Below are 21,132 nucleotides of genomic sequence, written 5' to 3'. Positions count from 1 at the left end.
CAAAAATCCAGTGTAGGCCAGGCTATGACACTGTCTGTGTTGTCCTGTCTCTACATTTATTTTTATGTGTGTCATTTACCATTTTTCGTGTCTTAGTCACATTGCACTGATTGAAAGAGTCAAATAAATGGAAAAATGGAAAAAGTGATCTCTAATTGTGTAAGCCATGAAATGCATAAAGTTAAGTCTGTGTAAAGTGATTACTCATCACTTTTGCAAGAAATGAATATTGATCTACTTTCAAAATGTTTCCTCAGAGTTTGCTGACATTATATTTCTTAATATGTTGTTTGTTTTAGATCAGCATATCTTGATGATTGATTTCCTTCTTGCATCACAGCAACCAGACTAAAAGAATTATTCAATTGTCATTAGATGTTAAACTCCATCGTATCATTTTGTTTTTTGTTTCTCTCTCCATTAGGATGACGCCTCTTGGACAAACCTGCTTGGTCTCCTCCCTGTTTCCTCCCCCGATCTACAGAGTTCAAACGCCTCATCAGCAGACTGTGTGCTCCTGAGTGCTCGCTGCTCTCCTCCCTGTTTGGCTGGCTGGCTGACATAGCAGGGAGGTGATGCGACGGTTCGTCTACTGCAAGGTGGTTTTGACCACTTCTTTAGTGTGGGTGCTGGTGGACGTGTTCTTGCTACTCTACTTCAGTGAGTGTAACAAATGTGACGATAGGAAGGACCGCTCACTGCTCCCTGCCCTCAGAGGTGAGTGCACATCGCTGCTGTGACTCCTTTCAGACACAGAATAATAGGTTTAAAGTTTTCAGGGATTTCTTAAACAATGAACTTAGTCTCAGGCTGGACCGCTTCAGTCCCTCTCTCTTTTTTTTGGTAAATATTTGATATCGACTGTGCCATATTTTTTCATTTTCAGGATTTTTTATTGACATGTTGCTCAGCAAAGAAAATTTGTATTAAGGGGATAACGATGTTTACACTAAATTAATTTAGTTAAGAGGAAATTAAAATATTTAGGCCTTAGTAACTGTTTAATAAGGGGAGAGTCCCATTTCATATTGGGAGTCCAGAGCTGCCTGGATTTTTGAATGTGTAATATTTTAAAGCATAACTTCTCACAACAAAATGAAATTATAGTCTTATCTTTATTAAACTTACTTGATTATGTGCAGTGCAGTAAGTAATCCTTTGAGTTAGAATAATGTTTTGCGTGTTTTCAACCTTATTGATTTGTGAGTACAATCGATATAGAAATGTGCATTCTGTGTCATTTTTTGAAAGCATGCATGGTAGTAGTATTGTATTTTTGGCACAGTAATGTCACTGTAGAATAATGCAGGTTATTTGATTTCACTGCATTACCACAGGAAATGAAGGTCACTTTGACAAAAATAAAGGGAAACATTATGATCAATGTAAAAAAATAACCCATCGTATGTCATGTAAAACAAGGTTTCAGTCTCCACACATTGATTTTAATACTGTTCTGAAATGCACTCTAGCCAAACTCAGCCAAAGTCAGTTGAGATGATTCAGCTTTTAATGTTAGCATCGCTTTTCACAGAAGTAAACAATCACCACCTCATTAAAAACCAAAGAGGATGAATATCAATAATTGATCATTTTCAAGCCATCAGTGTGGAGTTTGCTTTGCAGTAGGTGAAGCCAGATCTCTCCCTTTAATATAACTTTCATGTTCGGACAAACTTTACTACAAGTGACATTAATGTTAGTCAGTTTTTTGCATTAAACATAGTGATAGTTCTTTTTCATTTTCAAACTTCAGAGGTGGTAAAGAAAAGGGTCAAAAATATATGAGAAACAACCATGAGAATCAGTAACAGTCTGCATGCAACAATATATAAAAAAACAACCTGTGATTACTGAATTTAATAACTCAATTTAGAAGTGAGACAGTGATTAACAGATCATTTCTGTTTTTGATATTGTAGAATCAACTTTTTTGTTTGGCAAAAACTCAAAATCTCAAATGGTTCATGAGCTTGATCCATGTCACAAGTCCTGTTAGATTAAAGATGTTGACATAAGGGCTAAACATTTCCTCTAATTTTTTTGATTGTTGGCAGTAATTTAAAGTGTACATGATTGTTGGTAAATTAACCACAAAATTAAAAAACAGTATATTGATCCTGTACTAGCCAAATAGAACCAGCGGTCCTCATGGAGCCCAAAGCCCAGTCCTAATACAATACAAAACGTTATTTCTGAGATCCCGGTTATGGGTAGGATTAGGCTGTCCACAGTGAATGGAAGTCAGTGAAATACTAGCAGTGATACCTGCACAAAAGTGTGTGTGTGTGTGTGACCCTGAGATCAACCTGATCCACCACCCCTCTTTAGCGGTTCATTTCCTCACATGCCCTCAAGTAAGCAGGTTTCTAAGAGGCTCGCTAAGCTGCTTTTAAGGTTAGCATGGGGCAGCTGCCAACTACTGAGACTGATTACCATACAAAAGGTTAATGTTACATTGAAGTTACTCTTTCCATGAAACAGACGGTTTGCTGAATTGGATGACAAAGGTTTTGCCGTGACACTGCAGGTACTTTAAAATGTATTGTAGCAAGCGTAACCTTCAATCTTGATTTTCCGTTTGGAATCGATTTAATGCAAAGACCCAAAACAGTTATCTGCTAATTGTTGCCTCAATAATCCTACATCTTGGGCAAATTGTGAAAGCTTTAACTCTCCTCCTACTCCACTGCATCCATTTTGGATATAAGGAGGTCCATATTGGTCATTACCATGTCAACGATGACCTTTTAAAAAATATCTACCTTTTAAATTCCTGATTAGAGCAGGCACACCTGATCCCAGTTTGAGTAAACTTTATGGCCAGTCGCTCCTGCTCGCAGTGTTAATGCAGGAGTGAAGTTGTTTTAAGTGGTGTTGTTTATTAATATGTAATGTGGTTTAGACTTACAACATACACTGTACCATCAATTATACAGAGGCAGATGTTACCACAGCCTCTTGGCTACAGCATAAATATGTCCTTTAGTCAAAGTACACACAGACTGATTCTATATTTTTTTTAAGTATCATATTAGTTATTAAGAATCATGTCTTTATGTTCTTTATGCAACTATATTGGATGACTAGTGTTGTCTCCATGTTGTCTCTACACCATTAGTACAGCTGTGATAACAGATGTGGTGAGAGTTTCAATCTTTTAGCCCATAATCATCTATGCAGTAGTGCTTTTATCCCCATACGTGTGAAGAATATATGAACAAGTCAGTGCATTTTGATTCCTTTGATTTCATTCATGGCTGTTTTAAGGCAATGTTAAAACATGATTACTCATTTAATTTATATCCCCTCTGTCTTATTAAGATGTAGCAATGCATTTGTATGTGTGTGTGTGTGTGTGTGTGTGTGTGTGTTTGTGTGTGTGTGTGTGTGTGTGTGTGGTGATTTGATAAATAATCATCAGTAATGTGGATATAATGATAGTGGGTAAAGGTCAATAATAGAACAGCTAGAACAGTCTGGTTAGTTCAGAAAATCACATCACTTTACTGTAATACAGCCTTTAAAACCAGGAAAAGACAACACTTAAAATATCCAAAATCTAAGATGATACCTAGTCTTATATCACAATATGGATATATTGCCCAGCTCGAATTTTAATATAGAAACAGATTCAGATATCCACTAAACTGGCAGGTGGGTTCTTTTTTGATGGGTATTGATTTTTCATCAATGACTGATGGTAATGGGGAAAAAAAATCAGCCTTCTTATAGAAATATATTTTTTACACTTTTTACAACCATCTGTTAGGCTACACTGAGATTTGTGGACATCTACTGCTGCCTCATTGTAGTTGTAAATGTCCACAAACCTCAGTCAAGTGTAACTTTCACTGTCAATCATCTGCTGTAACTGTGTTGCTAGGTGGAAGCTGTATACATTCACTTCTCAGTCAGGGGATCTAGATTTTCGTTTTCTTTATTTAAAATTCTATTGATTGAAGCTAGTCAACTGATGGACTTACATGAATAGATTTAATAATTTGCAGTATTATAAATGTCTTTGTTGTATAGTTGCAGGGTTACTCTTCCATAATAATCAGTAACAATCAAAAAAAGTAATGATACTGTAACAGTGAGACTAGAACAGATAGTTGTATTACCACAGTTTGCTTTATATTTAAATGTGTTACCAGAGTTGTGTTAATGTTGCTATGGCACAAAGAGCTGAATTGAGGAGATTGCAGTCACAGCTCCTCTGGATGTGTCACAGAACTCTACTTTTAGCTGTTGTAAATCACAAATGTAAATCTGACGATGAATTATTTTTTTAGGACTTTCCTCTGGTAATGGATGAACGTTACTATTTTCCGGGGATACTCATACCTTTGCAGTTATTACATTGAATTTAATGTCATACAGGACTTATATCCTAATTGCCTCAGTGTTTAAGTGTATAATATAATACATTCCTGGTAAAGTACTGCTCACAAACCTTACCCTACCTCTGTAGAGTAAATGAGAATGAAAATAGCTAAAGAAAGCTGGAAGCCAGAGGGTGAAGAACTCAATCTGCACCACTATCTGCACTTTAATGGAGTACCCCTTGAAAAGAGATAAAAACGGATCCAAGAGAAAGAAATACAATGTGGTATAGGATCACATATATGCCTTATGTGGCAAATGTTGTTTGTAGAGTCTAGGATTGTACATGTATTGATCATTTGTCAGAATTATGAGCTTATCTATCACATAACACAGACCGACAGAGAGACATGTGGCATTTTAGTTCAGTTCAGCGCTTAAATATGAGTGATTGCATCACAGAACACTCATTACCTGTGAGTGTAAGGGGAACCTTTTCACTGTAATTGCTTGGGATAAAACTTCAGTCAGGGACATTGAATTAGATTGATTGACCTGAGGACAGACAAAGCCACTGTTTTCTTCCCAGATGATTGCGGTCATCTTTTATAATGAACGCTCTGTCAGGAGGGGGAGTGTGTCGACAGTTTGTGTCTTAAAGCTGCTCCGATCTCTGTGTTGCTAAGCAAAACTAAATTTGAGTGTTTCTAGCTTTTTATATTCTTGGCTGTTTGTATTGCTTCATCGATGGATTTTTAAAATGGTGCTGAGGGTAAAAAACTATAATTTATAATGAGGGAGCTACAGTAAGTTATTAAATATACTATTTCCAACATGATGTAACAACAAAAATCTCCAGCTGCCTAATGGAGGGTAAAAAGGCTGACTTTTGGTATGAACATGCTCTGTAATAGCAATAAATTAAGTTAATGACTTTAAAACAAAACCTTTGCTGCTGGTGAGGCACAAGATCTTTGATGTATCCCAGAGCTGAATTCTTTTATTTATAACCTAAATACATAAAGAGGCCCCAAAACAAGATTTAAAGTGGCTATAATTTCTATTTTTTTATACTAAGACTGTATCTCATGACAATAAGTAACGTCAGAGGTGTCACTCGCAGTGATGAATTATCACCGACTCTACAGCTAGCTCCCCTTGGCTTTACTGAGGTTTATTGTGAGTTTCAGCTCATTGTTCAGCCCACAACTTTACTGTTTTGGATCACTTACTGTTTTTGACTCTCATAGCACCATTTTTGGCTGAATCAGGCAGCTGTAAAATCCCACTGTACACTGCCTGCTCAGCAGCAGCTAGTGACTGGCTGTTTAACGTTGTCATCAATTTAGCTACTAAAGAGCCAGATATTTCCCTCAGGAATTGATAGAGATAAAAAAACAGAGCTGAAGGAGAGTGAATATTGGACTTACATTCACCACTTGGACACAAAGAGGACAAATGAATGATTAGGTTGTTCTGTAACTGCAGGATGTGTAAATAAGCACTAACAAATTCAGCATATTATTTTAATAAGTGATGATATGTGAGTGCGGTGTTCACAACTTGCTTCCATTGCCATTAAATGGCCAAATAATCAGTGAATGCAGACTTAAGAGTCTACAGCCAGGCTAGCAGCTTTGTAAGGCTGTACATTGGCACAGTGGCATTTTGAGCTTAATACTGCTGTGACTTCATGCAAACATGCTTACAATGACAATGCCAACAGTTTTCCACTCTATTTGGAGTCTGTGTGATCTCTCTTGTCCGTGTGGGTTTCTCTGAGTACTCTAGTATCCTCCCGCAGTCAAAAGTAAATATTTGACATTTTTGAAATTATTTCTGAGGAAAAAAAATCTCTCAAAATACTTTTTTAAACTTTACATTTTTTTGCTATCAGTGTGAAAACATTTTCTCTCTAAAAAAAAAAAAAAAGTGTTTCTCTCAAAACGTTTTTCTTCTCTCTCTCAAAACCTAACACCGCATCCTGACATAGAGCGAGCGAGCGAGTGAGCGAGCGAACCGGCGATGAAATCTCACGTGAAACTGTCCTGATATGCAGCGTGACGATTTTATGGCGACTATATTCCAAACCAATCAAATTATTGAGGGGCGTAAACAAACTTCTGGTGCTATTTTTAGATTCCTGACATTCAAGCAGCGTGTACATTTCAACCAATAAGAAGTGTTTAGGGGCGGGACACGGCTGCAAAATTTAATCCAGATAGAGACAGAGCGAGCGATGGGCATCACTGGAGAGAAACACATTTTTTTTAGAGAAACTGTTTTCACACTGATAGCAATATATATATATATATATATATAGAGAGAGAGTGAGAGTTAAAAAAAAGTATTTTGAGAGAGATTTCTTTTTCTCAAAACTTTTTTTAGTCTCAAATATTATTATATTTAGCTATTGGTATGAAAACCTTTTCTCTCAGATCATTTATTTTCTGGCATGTAATAAAGACGCAAATCTAACTCCATAAATTGGGAACTCCAGATCACTTGTAAGTCTGAAAGGTTGGAAAATAAACCAAACAAATGGACGAATTAGGATGTTGATTTGATGATCATGGATGTGTGTACAAAGTTTCATTTCAATCCATGGAACAGTTGTACAGAAAACAAAGGACAGAAGTCAGAAGCTTTAATATGCTCTGCAGTTCTGACTGAGTCACACAAAACAATCAAATGAGAACTTTTCCAAAGGTCATGCTGTGTTTAATGTGATCCATATTATTCCAGCAAAGTCAGTGTTACTTTTAGTGTTGCGTGTATACTGAATGGGTTTTCCATACTTGAAAATAATTACATGGTCAGTTTCAAGTTGCAACAAGGAGACCAGAAACAGAGCAGTGAACTCGAAATGACAGTTAGCCTTATTATTTCAAGGCCCAAGGACTGCCTCCTGCAAAATTCACAAAATGTACTGTTCTCTGCAGTTGTCCACATCTGACAGCAGTCCCTTTTTTATTTAGTAGTAATCCATTTTGATACTCAAGAGACTGTGTGTAATCCTAAATGTTTAGATAATATGTAGCGTCAAACAAAGTGAGACACCCCAAGATGGATGTTTGCCCCAAAAAAGAAATGTTCTGTTTTTATCTTTACCCATAGACTGATAGCTTGGAGGGTCTGGGCATGCGTTTGATGGACACTTCGTTCAATCATCCAGCTCTACTCTCGAGCAGTGTCTATCAGATTTAAGCTAATGTCTAAATAGCGAGAGTCAGTAGCACCGTAAAGAAAAGAGTGTGATCACTTCGGGTTAACAATCAGCTGACAACAGCCCATCTTGACAAGGGGTTGTAGGGAATCCTCTTAACCTGGGGCCATGTGGCTAATGTGGACTACGTGTCGTGCCCCCCTTTCATGGAAATCATAGCGAGAGATGGAGTGAGAGCACATAAGAGAGAGTCATAAATCCACGAGAGGTTATTTACCTTTGTTGAATGGAGCTGGCTTTGTGCAGCAGGCAACAGCAGCAATGCTGACATTATGCAGCCATTAGACCAAACAGTGTGGCAATCTGCAGGAGACAACTGTAGTAACAGTGGGAAGGGGATTTTGCTTTAATTCTCCCTTTTCATCTGTTAATATGTTCTCCCAAATCCCTTTTTATTCAAAACCTCAAATTCTAACCCTAACCCACCTAATAGATTAAATTAAGATGGTGCCAGACTACCAACCTAAGCCACGGTAACCAGGAGAGAGCTTAAGCTGGGTGCCTGCACTATCTGTACTTACATTTTCATGTTTTGATGACATCAAAATGATGTGTGAAGTAGCCTTGAATAGTGCAAATCAGAATGTCACCACATTTCCCGTATAATACAGTGTTGTCAAGTATTATTATTATTAAAGTGAAAGTAACAATGTGTGTACTGTACTTGCACATCCTGTGTACATAATGCCAGTGCTTGAATTGCTCTTTAAACACACAGCATCAGCTTAGTACACAGACTCTTTGCTGGAAAATGACATTTTATGCTCTACATTTTTACAGACAAATGATACTTTACAGACAGAACAACCTCTGTAAAGTGCTTTGCTGCACTCTACACGGCATGAAGAGACAGATAATAAACACTGCAGCTGTGATGACTGAGATTTTATCGATGGTTTATTCCCTTAGTTGTGGACTAATTTAGAAAAAAAGGTTTGACATAGCAGGGTATATACTGACATATATAATCAAAGACTTCAGTGCATTCTAACATGTACAGTGGTACAAGTATTTGATACACTGCCGATTTTGCAGGTTTTCCCACTTACAAAGCATGAAAAGGTCTGTAATTTGTATCATAAGTACACTTCAACGGTGAGAGACGGAATCTAAAACAAAAATCCAGAAAATCACATAGTATGATTTTTAAATAATTAATTTGCATTTTATTGCATGACATAAGTATTTGATCACCCACCAACTAGTAAGAATTCCAGCTCTCACAGACCTGTTTGAATGTGTTACCTGTATAAAAGACACCTGTCCACACACTCAATCAAACAGACTCCAACCTCTCCACAATGGCGAAGACCAGAGATCTGTGTAAGGACATCAGGGATAAAATTGTAGACCTGCACAAGGCTGGGATGGGCTACAGGACAATAGGCAAGCAGCTTGGTGAGAAGGCAACAACTGTTGGCGCAATTATTAGAAAATGGAAGAAGTTCAAGATGACGGTCAATCTCCCTCGGTCTGGGGCTCCATGCTAGATCTCACCTGGTGGGGCATCAATGATCATGAGGAAGGTGAGGGATCAGCCCAGAACTACACGGCAGGACCTAGTCAATGGCCTGAAGAGAGCTGGGACCACAGTCTCAAAGAAAACCATTAGTAACACACTACACCGTCATGGATTAAAATCCTGCAGCACACACAAGGTCCCCCTGCTCAAGCCAGTGCATGTCCAGGCCCGTCTGAAGTTTGCCAATGACCATCTGGATGATCCAGAGGAGGAATGGGAGAAGGTCATGTGGTCTGAGACAAAAATAGAGCTTTTTGGTCTAAACTTCACTCGCCATGTTTGGAGGAAGAAGAAGGATGAGTACAACCCCAAGAACACCATCCCAACCATGAAGAATGGAGATGGAAACATCATTCTTTGTGGATGCTGTTCTGCAAAGGGGACAGGATGACTGCACTATATTGAGGGGAGGATGGATGGATGGGGCCATGTATCGCGAGATCTTGGCCAACAACCTCCTTCCCTCAGTAAGAGCATTGAAGATGGGTTGTGGCTGGGTCTTCCATGACAACGACCCGAAACACACAGCCAGGGCAACTAAGGAGTGGCTCCGTAAGAAGCATCTCAAGGTCCTGGAGTGGCCTAGCCACTCTCCAAACCTGAACACAATAGAAAATCTTTGGAGGGAGCTGAAAGTCCGTATTGCCCAGCAACAGCCCCAAAACCTGAAGGATCTGGAGAAGATCTGTATGGAGGAGTGGGCCAAAATCCCTGCTGCAGTGTGTGCAAACCTGGTCAAGAACTACAGGAAACATCTGATCTCTGTAATTGCAAACAAAGGTTTCTGTACCACATATTAAGTTCTGTTTTTTCTGATGTATCAAATACTTGTGTCATGCAATATAATGCAAATGAATTACTTAAAAAGCATACAATGTGATTTTCTGGATTTTTGTTTTAGATTCCGTCACTCACAGTTGAAGAGTACCTATGATAAAAAATACAGACTTCTACATGCTTTGTAAGTGGGAAAACCTGCAAAATTGGCAGTGTATCTAATACTTGTTCTCCCCACTGTATGTAGTATATCGTTCTCCTTCACTGAAGCTACAGTACATTTGTAGTCAATAGTCAATATTTTCTCAACATGGTCACTTTTTCTTCTTTGAGTTCTTGAAAAACTACCACAGCTGTTTTTTCCCCACTGGTAAAGAGAGGGCAAACAGCCAAGAGACTGAGGCCAGGGAGGTCAGTCAACACTCATTACTCTCTGTCCCATTTAATGGAGAAATGGGCTTTTATAACTCAGTAGTTATTCTCATATTGTTTCCTTATCAAGAAATGGTCAAAGTGATTTATCTTACAATGTAGTGTGATATTAATTTATCTCTGCTTTAGTAAGACAAAATTATAACCAGTAATGGGTTTGCTGTCTAACATCATCCTTCTGTTTGCCATCTGTTATGTTACAGCAGTGATATCTCGAAGCCACGAGGGTCCAGGTGAGATGGGAAAGGCAGTGAACATCCCCAAGGAGGACCAGGAGAAAATGAAGGAGCTCTTTAAGATTAATCAGTTCAATTTGATGGCCAGTGACATGATTGCACTCAACAGGAGTCTGCCGGATGTGAGGTTGGATGGGTGCGTAAGCTTGGGTGACGCATGCTGTGAATCATACTACTGACTCTTTAACACCTACAGTGTCTGAATGTGTGCAGAAGACACACGCACACACACACATACACACTTCTCAACAGACTGTCTGGTTTTTTTTTAAGGGCAGATGCAATTAACAGTTTTGCAGGTTAAACTCTAAACCACAAAAAGGTTGTAATGGCGTAAAGAAACATGAATTAAATATAAGAATGCATATAACAAAAAAAAATAGAAACCAAATGAAATGAAGCAATTAGGCTTTTATTATTGAGTACAGTCTCTGATGACTGTAACCCAAAAGAATAGTCTAATGCACAGGTAGTCTTGGTTTGTGTTCATCAAACTAGAATTTGAATTTGACCACGAATGAACTGTAAAATCCCTTTTTGTTAAGACATTTAAATAACATTTGTCTAGTAATGTTATATCTGTTTCTCCCTGTTGGAGCCGTAAATATTTTGTAATTGAGATCACATCATCATTTTTTTTCTGTGCCTGGTGATCTCACAGAAATCCCACTCCTACAGGGTCATGTGTGTCTTGGAGAACAGAAGCAAACCAGTTTAATCTGAGCTGTTGTCCTAATAAACCAGGTGCTGAATACACTTTTGCACAATACCATTTTCTTAGTAAATCTGGCCCTTAATCCTTACATGCTCCTCTACAGCCTGTAATCTTTGTGGGCATTTTGTCTGATACTTTCTGCCTTTTGCTTCTGTCATTCTTTATTTTTAGGTTTCCTTTTTTTTTTACTCTTAATGTGTGCAGACCTTACGTGAGTTCACCAGAAAGTGTTCTAGCATTCAGACAAAATGTGTCAGATGGCTCAGCTGCACAGCAGGGATTCTTTCTCTGGTTAAGAGTCTTGAAAGCTTTGCAGACAATGACAAAAGGCACTGTGCCAGCAGATGAAATGTTCAGTATTATTGAAGCAATGATATTCTTATTCAAATTAAATGTATTTGTTGAGTCAATTTGATGTTATTGGTATTAAAAAAATTATAAAATACATCTATAATTATAGACACTTTGTGAATGCAGAATCCATTGGATCCCTCAAGTGTGTATATCAAGCTTGACTTTTGAATTGAAGTAGGGTTTTGCTTACTGTCATCAAGATCCACTTCAACACTTAATGAAAATCTGAGGAGCAATTGACTTGAAACATGTGCTTATTCTTCTCAGGTGGCTCAAATGCATGGGCGTCCACCTCTTGTGGAGTCATTGTTGAAGTGATTTATGACGAAATATTCCAATTGGACGCAAGTTCTCTGTGCCACTTTTATTAAGCGCAGTCCAGATTCTCTGCCTGGGAGAATGGAGAAATAGGCCATGAAATTATCATTTTTTTCCCACACCTACTTGTACTGTACATGTTCATCTCTGCTATTCTTGCCTATACCAAAGAAATGCCTACTCAAGATTTTTTTCAATGCGAGGATGCAAATATAAAGATCATTTTCCTATATAGTGCAAACGAAGACTCATATTACTGAGTAAAAGTGAACATTCAGCTGATTGCAGCTCCTTCAGTTTTTCCATCCATTATGGCTCTATCCTTCCCTCAATATAAATATTATAGCAGCTTTATTACTGAACATAGCTTATCCTTGCAAAATTTCTCCAGCTGTGTGGTAAAAATGATCCAGAGCTGTGCAGAATTGCCAGTCGTTGCGTCTGTTATTGCCTCTGGCAATAATTGCCACTGGCAATAACATTTTGTCTTGAAGGCAACCTTCTGGCCTAGTTGTGTCAGTCAGTCCTGTCACGTCGAATAGACAGGACTGAACTAGCAATGCTGTCTGCTCCGATGGCTTCTTTCACCCTCCGTTACCTCCCACTACTCCTCCTACCTCCATCTAGACTGCCCTGCTGGCTGTCCACCTCCTCCTCCTCTGTAATGCATGCTCATTCTTTATTCATCATCCACTACAGCCACATTTCCACTCTTTGGGTTTGACAGACATCACATCAAGCCAAGGACATGCTGACACAGTTGTCAACACTGTTTTTTACATTTTTACTCTTTTTAGAAATGTGTCAGTAAATCTCCACTGGAAATGCTGTTACACTGATGGTTTCATTGATAGGTAGTAAGGCGCACACAGATTCTGTTCTCAGATGCTATTCATCCAATATAATGAGCTCTTGTGACTGCAGTATATCAACAAATTTAGCCTTGGTAAGTTAGAGATGGTCAGGTTTACATATATAGATATAAATGTTATGTTCAGATATTAGTTTAGACATAGTTGACTTGAGTTTAGCTGCAATTTCTATATTGATATTTTGAAGAAGTAATTCATAATTGAGTTTATAAAATGTCACACTTAGTTTAGGTGTGTGCATTTCTTTTCTGTTGTGCCTACTTTAATAGCTGCTGTCAGAGCAGTGGGAGGAGGGAGGGGATTGTTATGTGTTTAATCTTTATTAACTACTGTCATCTGTTTTCTCATTTGCAGTAAAAAGATAAAAACAAAGTCATGTAGACAAATAGTGACAAATAGAGATAAATCATCTGTATTCAACTTTACAGTAAAAAAGAAAAGCGAAAACTCAATTTTAACCAGCAAATATTTTTAAATTAAAGTTCATTCATGACCACACATGTCAAAAGATTTATATTCTCATAGTTAAACAAGATTAAACCAACTTACTATTTCAATATACGTTTGGGTTAGTTATTGTAACAATAAAAGTCATAGTCCAACATTAATATTTGTCATGACTAAACATTCCTTTGTTCAGTTGTGTGATTCTCTTCTTTTCTCTGCTGCTCTCTCAGCTGTAAGACCAAAGTGTATCCAGATGACCTGCCAAACACCAGCATTGTCATCGTGTTTCACAACGAGGCGTGGAGCACCCTCCTGCGGACTGTACACAGCGTCATTAACCGCTCTCCCAGACACTTGCTAGTGGAAATCGTTCTAGTCGACGATTACAGCGAGCGAGGTCGGTGGTCTTAACTGTAGCTGTACAGGTGCTCACAAAAAATATCTGACTCAGTATCTGACAGTATCAACAGTGTAGTATTGGATAAAGGATGTACATTTTGAACTCAAGTTAGCACACAATCATTGCGAACAACATATAATGCAAAACTGTGATCCAGGATGAGTAAATCACCAAGCTGGGTAACAACACTAAGAACAATGAACTTGATTAATGTTTTTATTATCATTTATAGGCATTAAGGGAATCAGTACTTATTCTCTAGAGCAAACAACTGCAAAACTGAGTACAACTAACAGATATTTTTTGTCGATTCATCTAATTATTTTCTTGATTAGGATTTATTGTTTTTTTTAATGTCTTAATACATAGCTGCCCATCACAATTTCCCAGAGCCCAAGTTGACATGCTTTAAAGTCTTGTTTTGTTTGACCAGGAGTCCAAAGATATTCAATTTGCTAAAGGAGGACAAAACCTTTCAGAAACTGAAACCCAAACCTTTTTTAACCTATTATATTTTAATATTTTTTTTACCATTTTTGTTTATATTAATGATTAATCTATTCTCAAAATTCTTGTAGATTCATTTTCTGTTGATTGACCATTTATATTGTTATATTTACACATTTATACACATTTATTGATTGATTGATTGTTTCAGCTCTTTTGAGTTGAGTAACTCTGCAGGTGCATATTCTCTCTGAGATGTCTCCTGTGTTGTTTCAGATTTCTTGAAGAAAAAGTTGGAGAACTACGCGCAGACTCTGGAGGTGCCTATGAAGATCCTGAGGATGGAGCAGCGTTCGGGTCTCATCAGAGCCAGGTTGAGGGGGGCAGCTGCCACAAAAGGTCAGGTCATCACCTTCCTAGACGCTCACTGCGAATGTACCATCGGCTGGCTGGAGCCCCTGCTGGCTCGCATCAAAGAGGACAGGTAGGAGCCAAAGTAGACCACACTGATAGTCTTAAATCTGATCGGAGGGAGTTCTAACGCCGACATGAAATAACAAAATATATGCTACTTTTAAGGAGCAGTGCACGAGAATGCTAAAGACCTTCCACTGTCAGTCATTTTAATCTTTTGCCTATTCAGAGCTTGAAACATGCTTTATTAATACCGCTATTATCACATTTCACTTAAGTTGCATGATTGCTTCATTTGAATATTGATGGTACAGCAAACTGCCTGTTATAAATACACAATTTGAGCCTCACACTGCTGATAAGAGAAGATAATTATTTTGCACTGTCTGCTTCTGCTGCTGCCTCAGAGGTAAAGCTGCAGTATCTCCAATTACTGCTGCTTTGTCTTTGTGTTAACTCTACCACAGCTGATGCTAGTAGACGCTAGCAGTCACAATTAAAGTGTACAAAGACATGTTTTCTAGCTTTAAGAGATGCATGTGCATGTTCAAATATGATGTGACCACAGTGAAGTAGATCTTTCTGTCTTTTTTTTTGTTTTTTGTTTTTGTTTTGACAAAATTTTCCATTGCAGCTTGTGTTTGGGTGGTAATTAAGCAAAAAGTGTTAATGTAAAGTGACAAGGTTTTAATTTATTTGCTGAACATTAAGCTATTATTTTAGGCTGTTACTTGCCTGTAAAAACAAACAAAACAAGATGTAATCTGCTGTGTGTGTGTGAGAGTGAAATGAATGAATAGATGGGTGGATTAATAATGATTCTCCTGTGATCCATTTGTTATCTGAGGTCAGACACATTAGTTTTCCCTCAGGAGGACGTTGCTATCACATGACTCACAATATCATATTATGGAGCCATTACACTTTTACTGAATGCTGCAGCACATGTATTGATGTTGAAGTATGGGAGCAGACTGATGAGATGATGCAGAAAGCATAAACTATGTTGACTGCAAATTCACATGATTGATGACAGATGCCCAAAGAAGGGCTGAGTGGTTGAAATCAGGTTCATGATGTTAACAGTTTATATGCAGTCGCCAAGTCCATCCATGAATACAAAGCTAGGCTTCACCCATACAGAAGTTTATCTAAGCGCTGAATCTTTATTATTTGCGTCTTTCAGGACAGCAGTGGTATGTCCTATCATTGATGTCATCAGCGACGAGACGTTTGAATACATGGCAGGCTCAGATATGACCTACGGTGGATTCAACTGGAAGCTGAATTTCCGCTGGTACCCTGTTCCCCAGCGGGAGATGGACCGACGCAAGGGTGACAGAACACTTCCAGTCAGGTACAGGAAGACAATATTTTTGCCTTATCTTCCTTGAAGCTAAATCAGGGGAATATGTGACTGAATTTTCACTTGTGCAATGTCTTTTAAGAATTAAGAGAGAGGTCAAAAAAAGACAAGTTCAAACCAATGTTAGTTTTCAGTTACTCATCTGGGCTAAGAATGGTTTTGCCTGTGATGACAGCACACGACAGAGAAAACATGGATAGTGTGTTTTTTAGAAACACTCACACACATGAAAAGTGCCATTTTTATCTGCAGACAGAAATAGATCCCTTTCCTCTGTATATCCTGCTGATACAAACAATTACATTAATTGTTATTTTGCTCTGTTGTCAGTATGTATGAGCTAATTCATTTTTTAATAGAGACCAAAAAAGTAGAGACTCTGCTTACAATTGCCTTTTTTTGGTTACACAAAAGAAGGCACAGTGTGTCATCTGTATGCAAATCATGTCCAGCAACAAACAATATCCTTAATTCAGAACCAACTTCAACTTCAAGTATTTACTCCTCAAAGGTTTTGTTTCAGATTGTCAAACAAACTGGTCTTATTATATTCTGAATGTTCCTCAGCATTACACCAAAGTACTAATAAATACAGCATGAGGAGATATAATATTGCTTTTTGTGTCTTGCAGGACCCCCACCATGGCAGGAGGATTATTCTCTATAGACAAAACATACTTTGAAGAAATAGGAAGCTACGATCCAGGCATGGATATCTGGGGCGGAGAGAACCTAGAAATGTCTTTCAGAGTGAGTGACTTAAATCGGGGAGGATATTTTACGGTATTTGGATTGTGCCTGTGGTTACATGCCAGTTACTTTATGTATCCCTCACTCTGATCCTTTCTTTGCATTGAAGGGCCTTCCACTTAAGATACAAGGGGAAGATCTAAGAAAATACATTTCTAATGACGGTGGCACAGCTTGCTCAGTTGGATTTAACTGCACTGCTTTATTTTTGTTGAAGTTGCACATACAGTATTATGTGATCCATTATGTGATGTACTATCCAAGTAACAGTAAGGGTCCACCCTCTGTCTTTGAATAAGGAGAGAATCAAGCAGTTTGACCATATGGAGCAGAGAGACAATGGGACTGTTTGCAGAATTGTTGCAAGACCCAGCTTTCTTATCAAAACCTAGAGCCTACATCACCCACACTTGTTGTATTTGATGCTGACTCAAGTGACATCACTCGAAACTTGATGCAGTTTTTCAGACTTTGTAGCTCACTCTGGAGCCATAAAAGTCCATGTACAACCCTTTTCACATAGTACCTGTAAACAGACTTTGATGTGTAAAATCGATCGAGTTTCAATTCAAGTTACTGCAGTGGAGAATGTAGAGGCTATTTAACAAGCATCCGCTCATGTACAATAAACTTCCATTTGGACTTGAGCTTGTTTGCCCCGTCTTGACCACTGGAACTCAGTGATAACTGTATGCCAAACATCCAGGGAGCAACACATTTCTTTCTTATGAATCATTTGCATTCACATTTTGAATGTTTTGCTTATATATAATTATTTAACTTTACATCTTATGATTAGAGCGCATCACATGGTGCACATCAAAATGTTTCTCTGCAATGTGTAGTTACTGATTTGCAGCTTGATGACGCTGAATGACAATCATTTATTATAGAAAATTAAAAACATGCAGTAGTAATGATGTGAAATGTTGTAAAATAATATATAATCATAATATTTCACTAGTGTCTGTCCACGCTGGTATAAAACATTGGGGTGATTAAATCATGAAGCAGCTTGATCGCTGATCATCCAATTGCTGACAAATGTCCTACAAGTGAAAGTGATAGATTTCCTTTTTATCTGGTCTCTTGTTTCTTCACTCCTTCATATGAAAAGCAGTACATACTTATGGTAGATTTCTGGTTCACCTGAGGATCAAGCATTGAGGAACCACCAAATGAAGAAACTGTCATGTCCCCAATAACTGATTTTGTCTGCTTTCATGCACATACTGTATAACTTCACATTGCCCCTATCTTGTCTGCAGATCTGGCAGTGCGGCGGCTCTTTGGAGATTGTTACATGCTCCCATGTTGGCCATGTTTTCCGAAAGGCCACCCCATACAGCTTCCCTGGTGGAACGGGCCAAGTCATCAACAAGAACAACAGGCGGCTGGCTGAAGTCTGGATGGATGACTTCAAAGATTTCTTTTATATCATCTCACCAGGTACGCAGCTGTGGTGAGCCTGCTACAGTCAGATTGCATCTTCCTGTCTCTGCAGTAGTAGAAACACATACTTAAATGGCACAAATTCTGAATTTCAGAGAACATATCGTTCAATCGGGATTTAATAGATGTTTTATTTAGTGTAACATTGTTCAAAAGCAGATATGAACTCATCTGTGCTATTTATGTTCTTGCTGATATTACATTTAGAAAATTGTTGTGCTACTTTTTATTCATTCAGTCAATCTCCTGGATTGTTTCTTTCTAGCTTAGTTCAGAGTTTATATTCCTCCTCTTAACTGTGTTACATTTGAATTTAATGCTGCTTTTGTCATAGCAATGAACACACTCCTCATTTAATGCCATTCTGGACTTGAGTTCAGAAATCTACAGCAGAAGATCATTCTGGAGAAGCTCCAACAGAGCCCAACCATACGCGGACAAACTAGAACAATATGACTGTGCAGATTGAGAGATGAGTACCCCTCCATCTGTCGACTTAGTAACGTGATTACCCTTTAGCAGACAGCGGTGTCCAAGAAATCTCCGGCTACATGTTTTAGATGCCAGCCAACCTTTAAGGGATCATCTATAATCTGTTTTATAGCACAAATTTTGACCTTCCCCTTCACGTGGTTAGGCAGGATTCTTCACAGGTAGGTACGGAGACAGAGCTGGGGCTATGATGGATGGATTGTCTGTGTCTGGTGGCCCCACAGTGACTGCCTGTTCCTCCAGGACATTAGGGAGAAATGATCTGGGCCACGCTGCTGCCAGACCTCACTTATAGGCACAGAGGAACACAGTATGTTGCTCAGGCTGAGTTTGGGGAGTGACATCTAGTGAGCCTATTAAAAGTGCATCTCCTTTCTTGTCCCTCCTCTGCACTGGTGATTTCCAGATCAAAGAGGCTATTCATCATCTGCAACATGTGATGCTCAGACCCTACAGAGAGAGGGAGGGAGATGGAGCGAGGAAGAGAAATGGAGAGTCAGGGGAAATAGAGTGGCATTCAGCTCATAGCTTTTATCTGCCAACTTGAAATTTCAAATTCCCTGATTAAAGTGTAAGACGTTGCTGGTATTGAAGGTGCTGTTGGCATTGTCTGGCTTGTGGTTGATGGCTAAATATACTGCACTGCAGGTCTAACATGCTGGCTGATTTTGAAAATGATATTCTATTTTATTGCAATTATGCTCTTTCCTGATGAATTACCCCCCTGGATCTATCTATGTGCAAGCTATGAGTCCTCAAGAAGCACTCTGGGGAGAAACCATCTGCCTAATGTGTTTTTAAGTGTCTTTGCCCAGTTTCTGTCTAATCCTTCCTCAGTCTTCAGTTTCATCATGCGGTTTCCATTTGGCTGTAGTAACATACATCATAGCGCACACATGTTCCAGAATTGTTGCATACATGCATCTGAAAGAAATGCTTTGCCTGCTTTGCTTTAAATCACTTGATCTCTCTGCAGAAAATAGGTAATTTCATGTTTTCAGGGAGGTTTGCAAGGTGTCTGTTTTTTCATAAAGGTTCCCTCTGGTGTTCAGTTTTGGTGGTGCAAAAAAACAACAAAAGACAAGAAAACAGGACCGTTCTCCCATTTTCAGAACAAATAAAACAGTATGTGGATTTAAATAGTAAATGATACATATGACTGAATACTTGTCTTGGAATTGTGCCTGCAGGAGTGATGCGGGTGGACTACGGAGACGTTTCTTCCCGTAAAGCCCTCCGTGAGGCCTTGAAGTGCAAACCGTTTTCCTGGTATCTAGAGAACATCTACCCAGACTCCCAGATCCCAAGAAGATACTACTCGCTTGGTGAAGTATGAGCTTTTTTGTACTCTGATCTCCCACAATGCAGCAGCTACACTTCCTCCATCTGCACTGAGTCAGATATGTCCTTGCTTCTGGGTTGTGTATTCAAAGAACGATATCTCTGTGAAAATCTCAGGATCCAGCAAAGGCTGAACAAAACTAGATAAGAACAAAAATCTCCAACTGTTCGTGTTGAACTTGCTTGATAAACAAACAAGGGGTTGCTCATGCAGTAGGTATTGATCCCAGCTATATTATTATCTTATGCATGGTGGGTTGGTGAGATAAACCCAAGTCTAGATTCTACACAGTGTCATTGCACAATTTTGCTTTGTTGAAAAAAAAAAAAAACACAAAAGTGCAAATATTAGTCAGAATCACACAGTGTGGTAAATTATTACCCAGCAAGTTACAGGTTTTTTAATAGAAGATATACACTCCTTCCCTTTCTCTAAATCTGAACAAACACAGCCATTTTTTGGGATAAGTAGTTTAAATAAACAGATTATACAGAATATAGAAGCTAAAAATATATTGTTGACAATATGCAGCTAAGGCATGATCATGCATAGTTAATGTTCCTTTTATATGTTTTGAATTTGCCTCTGTGCAGCATAGTGTAAAGTCAGTGCTGACGTGCACGATAGATGGAGGCCATATAAAAGTAATGCACGTTGAAGAACTCAGTGAGATGAGCTTGTAAACCTCCAACACTCATACTGCTGATGATGGGAGGATTTTTCATCTGTGCTGCCCTGCTGTACTGCAGTACAATCTCTCTCTCTCTCTCTCTCTCTCTCTCTCTCTCTCTCTCTCTCTCTCTCTCTCTCTCTCTCTCTCTCTCTCTCTCTCTCTCTCTCTCTCTCTCTCTCTCTCTCTCTCTCTCTCTCTCTCTCTCTCTCTCTCTCTCTCTCTCTCTCTCTCTCTCTCTCTCTCTCTCTCTCTCTCTCTCTCTCTCTCTCTCTCTCTCTCTCTCTCTCTCTCTCAGCCACTGCAACACCTCAGCTCTCATTTTCCACGACAGAAATCTGACCGATTCTCATCCTTTATAACACACAGTCAACCGCTCTTTAACAGCTGGAACCATTAGGTTTTATATCGCTCAATTATGAATGCTATCCTGTTCTTCCATGATGGGCATTACGCATTGCACAGGCAACATATAGAGCCAGCTCGTCTTTATCACTTTTCACACAGTTACAATGAATGTGTTAATTAGAGCTGAGCTCCCTATAAAGTCAGTAGAAGCTGTGATAATAGGCAT

General features: G+C 38.7%; 1 protein-coding gene across 4 annotated transcripts in view; it reads left to right on the top strand.

Annotated features, from left to right (window-relative positions):
* The first annotated feature begins 575 nt into the window (after positions 1-575).
* The window catches only part of galnt13 (UDP-N-acetyl-alpha-D-galactosamine:polypeptide N-acetylgalactosaminyltransferase 13), a 29,406-nt gene continuing 8,849 nt past the window's right edge, over positions 576-21,132 (top strand). For 3 of the 4 annotated variants that reach the window (XM_053328756.1, XM_053328754.1, XM_053328755.1), the window contains exons 1-8: positions 576-717; positions 10,487-10,655; positions 13,456-13,622; positions 14,349-14,556; positions 15,673-15,843; positions 16,485-16,602; positions 17,871-18,051; positions 19,737-19,876. In XM_053328756.1, coding sequence (XP_053184731.1) covers positions 576-717; positions 10,487-10,655; positions 13,456-13,622; positions 14,349-14,556; positions 15,673-15,843; positions 16,485-16,602; positions 17,871-18,051; positions 19,737-19,876 — 1,296 coding nt within the window. The remainder of the gene's footprint in view (positions 718-10,486; positions 10,656-13,455; positions 13,623-14,348; positions 14,557-15,672; positions 15,844-16,484; positions 16,603-17,870; positions 18,052-19,736; positions 19,877-21,132) is intronic. The other variant, XM_053328757.1, reaches the window with a different exon arrangement.

Source organism: Scomber japonicus, chromosome 11, assembly GCF_027409825.1.
Source record: "Scomber japonicus isolate fScoJap1 chromosome 11, fScoJap1.pri, whole genome shotgun sequence".
NCBI lineage: Eukaryota > Metazoa > Chordata > Actinopteri > Scombriformes > Scombridae > Scomber > Scomber japonicus.
This window is presented reverse-complemented; position numbering and strand designations above follow the sequence as displayed.